At 41.7% G+C, this 5525-nt stretch overlaps 1 protein-coding gene across 1 annotated transcript; it reads right to left on the reverse strand.

Annotated features, from left to right (window-relative positions):
* Positions 1 to 4711: 4711 nt before the first annotated feature.
* Positions 4712 to 5525, reverse strand: LOC119363064 (uncharacterized protein At4g08330, chloroplastic-like). Its single transcript, XM_037628370.1, has 2 exons — positions 5385 to 5525; positions 4712 to 5274 (listed from the first exon to the last, which is right to left on the reverse strand). Exons 1-2 carry the CDS (start codon positions 5453 to 5455, stop codon positions 4878 to 4880), a joined length of 468 nt encoding a protein of 155 aa, XP_037484267.1. The 5' UTR covers positions 5456 to 5525; the 3' UTR covers positions 4712 to 4877.

Below are 5525 nucleotides of genomic sequence, written 5' to 3' on the forward strand. Positions count from 1 at the left end.
AGACTCCTCGTCATGTCCGTGATCACATCCGGGACTCCGAACAAACTTCGGTAAATCAAAACTTATAAACTCATAATATAACTGTCATCGAAACCTTAAGCGTGCGGACCCTATTGGTTCGAGAACAATGTAGACATGACCGAGACACGTCTCCGGTCAATAACCAATAGCGGAACCTGTATGCTCATATTGGCTCCCACATATTCTACGAAGATCTTTATCGGTCAGACCGCATAACAACATACGTTGGTCCCTTTGTCATCGCTATGTTACTTGCCCGAGATTCGATCGTCGGTATCTCAATACCTAGTTCAATCTCGTTATCAGCAAGTCTCTTTACTCATTTCGTAATACATCATCTCACAACTAACTCATTAGTTGCAATGCTTGCAAGGCTTATGTGATGTGCATTACCGAGAGGGCCCAGAGATACCTCTCCGACAATCGGAGTGATAAATCCTAATCTCGAAATACGCCAACCCAACATGTACCTTTGGAGACACCTATAGAGCTCCTTTATAATCACCCAGTTACGTTGTGACGTTTGGTAGCACACAAAGTGTTCCTCCGGCAAACGGGAGTTGTGTAATCTCATAGTCATAGGAACATGTATAAGTCATGAAGAAAGCAATAGCAACATACTAAACGATCGGGTGCTAAGCTAATGGAATGGGTCATGTAAATCACATCATTCTCCTAATAATGTGATCTTGTTAATCAAATGACAACACATGTCTATGGTTAGGAAACATAACCATCTTTGATTAATGAGCTAGTCAAGTAGAGGCATACTAGTGACGTTTAGTTTTGTCTATGTATTCACACAAGTATTATGTTTCCGGATAATACAATTCTAGCATGAATAATAAACATTTATCATGATATAAGGAAATAAAATAATAACATTATTATTGCCTCTAGGGCATATTTCCTTCATAATTATGCTAAGCTAACGGATGGGTCTTGTCTATCACATCATTCTCTAATGATGTGATCTCGTTCATCAAATGACAAAACATGTCTATGGTTAGGAAGCTTAACCATCTTTGATTAACGAGCTAGTCAAGTAGAGGCATACTAGGGACACTCTACTTTGTCTATGTATTCACACATGTACTATGTTTCCAGTTAATACAATTCTAGCATGAATAATAAACATTTGTCATCATATAAGAAAATATAAATAACAACTTTATTATTGCCTCTAGGGCATATTTCCTTCACCTAGTGGCATGGCTTTAGCAACAATGACCCCTACATCAGCTTGCGGGGCCCTTCAATGGTGCTATTATTGAAGTTAGTGTGTCTCATTCGGAATTTTTCTTGAAATAAACTTCAAGCTTTATTAATTAGATATAATAGTTACATCGTCAATAAGGAGAGATACACTATCATCCATAGGCTCGTCAAACCAATCTCTAGTCGCAAAAAATTTCGCTAGCCTAGCAACTTCATGAGCAACCTTATTTGCTTCCCTATTAGAATGTTCAAACCTAGTAACAGTAAATTCGCAAGTCATAAAATAACAATCATCGAACACTGCCACCGCCCGCTCCCGTCGATTGTCCTTCATTTTTCATTGTGTCAATCACTTCCGTATTATCCAAGTTGACAATAAGGGGTGATTGTACCCGCCTTCTGTGCAAGGGTAAGGCCAAACCTTAGTGCCAATGCTTCTGTTATTAGTACATCAGCACAATAGTCAATCCTCCAACTTTCGGCAACAATGAACCTTCCTTTATCATCTCTGAGGACTGCCCCTGCCGTGCCTCTAAGCAGATCATGGTCAAAAGAAGCATCAACATAGCTTCACAAAACCCATGGAAGGTCTAAACCATCCCCCTATTTTACTGACTGCCTTAGGGGAGTTTGCTTTAACATAGTTTGCCGTTATAGGATGAGCCCCCATCGAAGTTTGATATGCATCTTGAGACTTTCCTTCATGAACTAGTTTACGTCTATCCCACCATAAATACCAAGCTGTTATAACGATTATTATCACTCTGTACCTTTCATTGTCTTAGACCATATTATGCACAAAGTAAGACTATGAAATTTGTAGTGTACGGTTCTTATCCGGGAAAAAAATTTGAATACAAATTCAAACAAATAAATAATATCTCCATGCCAAAATATAGCCAACAAAAATGTCATATATGTGTATTTGGTGGGGGGCGCAAATATGAGGTACTTTCTTCCATTTTTACTACAATTGATGTGTTTTTATGTGTGTCATCCAAAGTACACCTTTGCGACCTCTTTGATTCGAAGGAATCCACATGAAGTTTGGAGGGCCCTATTCCTTATGTTTTTTCTTTCCTTTTCCCTAAAACTTTTGTGTTTGCATAGTTATAAAATAAACTATATAAACGTCGTTTGTTCCATGACAACTATCTCATACACCTAGGCTCATAGAAATATTTTAGTGCTTTCCATATGGTGTAGCCAAACATCTTCCGATATCCATTTTGCATACTCAATTCATTAAGGATACAACAGCCAACAGGCCATGGCATTCAATCATGTTTTTTCTTTATTACCGCATTATTTGATACGCATGAAACATGAAGACAATTGATATTTTCATGGTTTTGATCCCTACATAAATCCAGGATATCCACCATTACGACTCCTTGAGTTCCAATGAAGTTTCTAGTTTATCTGGCTTGTTGGTCAAGGATAACCCCACTAAAGTCACTATCTTGTCTCATCGAGGAGTATATAATGCAATAATGCATCCTATAAGTGGCATTTGCTATAAGAAGTCAAATGCTAAAGATCACCGGTCATTATCCAGAATACAATCAATAATAGAGAGACGCCAACTCTCTTAAACTTATCTTCCTTTCTTTATACTGAACCTAAACACAACATGGAGCAATCAATCAAAATGTACTAAATAAAATTTCATCCAAATTTCTAGTCTAGACGAGCAAGGTGGCCAACGCCACTAGACGAGACATCGTTGCACTAAGAGCACCATTGAAGAGACGCATAGTGGCTGGAAGAGATCATCAACGCTAGAGCCATACCACCAATGCCAAGTACCGCCACACTACCTACACACACGCCAACGACACTGAGAGTTCCACTAAGGATGACTTGCATTTGATATGGTGGAGGCACCAGCCATGTCGCCCTAGAAAGAACGAGTTGGGGCGAGATAGGGGCTTTTTAACCACCATCGATCAACTATAATCCTATGCCTAAATATCTCAACTATAATCATTCTACATTTTTTCATTGTCTTAGCCACGTTACGAACAAAGTAAGAATGCACGAAATTTGGAGGATAAGATTCTTATCTGGAAAATTCTTTGGTACCATTTCCAACAAGTAAATTTTATGGAGTAAATTTCTAGTCTGAAACAAGATTTGGATGAAATTTATTTCGATGGTACCTGGCATGAGGTGTCATCCAAATCTCATGGGAGACATCGTCGTGTCATCCAAATTTCAGACAAGTAAATTTCATCCACGTTATGAACAAAGTAATATCTTAAACCCATTGAAATTTATATGGAGTTTGGCTATTTCACAAGATTTTTGGATGGAACCTGGCATGAGGCGTTCTATTCATTTGTAATGTGTTGTTATGTGCGTCATCCTCTTTGATTCAAAGAACTTGCACGCGAAATTTGGAGGATCCTATTCATTTGAATTTATTTCCATATAGCTTGGTTGCTTTGTATAATTAGAAACTATAGGAACTTCTGTTTGATCCCATGATGGGATGTCATATGCCAAATCTCCTTCGAAATATTTCAGTGCTTTTCGTGTGGTTTAACCAAACAACTTTTGTAAGGATTTATATGTATTCAGATCAATTAGGATTGAACAAACCATGCCATCCAATTCCTGCATTTTTTTCTACCGCCACATTTTTCTTGTGGGGGCTATCACCACATTATTTGACAAGTGTGAAATACTAAGAACATTGATATTTTTCGCGGGTTTGGTTCCTAATTTCCTACAGAAATGAGAAATCCATGATATATGCCACTTCAATTCATGACAGTATCTAGCTTAGTTGGTCAACGAGAACCTCACCAAGTCACTATCTTATCATAGTGACAAGTGAGGAGTATACAGCGCAATAATGCGTCCGTCGTATAAGTGACACTTGCTTCAATAAGTCAAATGCCCATGATCATCAATCATTATCCAAAATACAATCAATAATCGAGATGAGTCAACTCTCCTAAACTTCTCGTGACTAGTCCTTCTCTGCATTCGGCCCTAAGACTACCCACAATGGGAGTAACATAGATAGTAACATCACACATATCTAGATAAAATAGATGATGTGGCAAGCAATAAGTGAAGAAATAGAAGTAAGTGGTAACATAGCTAGTTAATAGTAGTATGAGTAATATCACACATATCAAGGCAAAATGTATCTATAGCCTAATAAATGAAGTGTTGCATGTTACCACACATATGTTACTTCCCACTATAGAGGTAGTAATACTAGTCTATGTTACTACCCATTGTGGCTAGTCTAAACGAAACGCAACATGGGACGGCGAGCCGGGAGCATTCAAATTAAAAGATCATTTCAATATTCAATATGTTAGAATATATCACCCGTCTTTTGATTAGTTTATATTTTTGGATGAATTGAATGAAGCATGAATTTAATACCATCAATCAGTGAGTTTTGTACATTAGCGACACAATCAATTGCCGGGTAGCAATCAATCAATCAAAATAGTATCAGAAAGAAGATTTGATTCTAATTTCCAATCAATCAGTTTGTACACTAGCGACCGCGAACAGCAATTTCCAATCGCGTCGACAGAAAGGGAGTAGGAAAATGGAAACACAAAAAAGGGACGGAATGTGCACACGGGGCATATGCCATATGGCAACGCAGATCACGATCGCGGATCCGCCGGCGCGTGGGACGGCGGAGGCGGCGTGGCGGCGCCGGAGAAGGCGTCATCGGAGGAGGCGGGGTGGAGTGCCCGGATCTTGATGTGGTACCGCGGCGGCCTGGTGGCGGTGGTGTTGTCGTCGTAGCCGAAGCCGAGGTGCGCGCCGCACTTGCGGCAGAGCAGGCGCGTGCGGCGCGCGAAGAGGCGGCGCGCGCGCAGGTCGAGGCAGCGGAACTCGTCGAGGTGGCCGAACCGCGCGTCGTCGATGGCGTCGAACACCACCACCGCCGCGCCCCGCCAGCCCCGCCGCCTCGCCCCGCCGGCGCCGGCCCCCACGATCCCCGCCGTGTCCCGCGCCGACGAGCTCAGCTTCAGGTCGTACCCGCACCGCCCGCAGCTGCACGCACGGAGAAACAAGGCCGCGTCAGCACGGTGATCCATGGCGCGGACGAACGCATCGAGAAACCAAGAAAGCCGAATGCGGCCAGGCGAGAGTGGTAGACGGACCAGTAGGTGACGGTGGAGGCGGTCCGGGGGAGAAGGGGAGAAGGCGTCCCCGTGCGCTTGTCGGACTCCATGGATCGATCCGTGAGCTGCTCCGATTGTCACTTGTTTCCTGATTTGTCTTGCGTGGAATGGGAGATGGAC

Source organism: Triticum dicoccoides, chromosome 1A (genome assembly GCF_002162155.2).
Source record: "Triticum dicoccoides isolate Atlit2015 ecotype Zavitan chromosome 1A, WEW_v2.0, whole genome shotgun sequence".
NCBI classification, from domain to species: Eukaryota; Viridiplantae; Streptophyta; class Magnoliopsida; order Poales; family Poaceae; genus Triticum; species Triticum dicoccoides.

What these genes read in the sequence shown, in the direction of transcription:
- LOC119363064 (XM_037628370.1), bottom strand. Translation starts at nt 5,455, where the DNA reads ATGGAGTCCGACAAGCGCACGGGGACGCCTTCTCCCCTTCTCCCCCGG. An exon ending in GCCTCCACCGTCACCTACTG is followed by an intron (nt 5,275 to 5,384) that starts GTCCGTCTACCA and finishes CCGTGCGTGCAG; the next exon opens with CTGCGGGCGGTGCGGGTACG.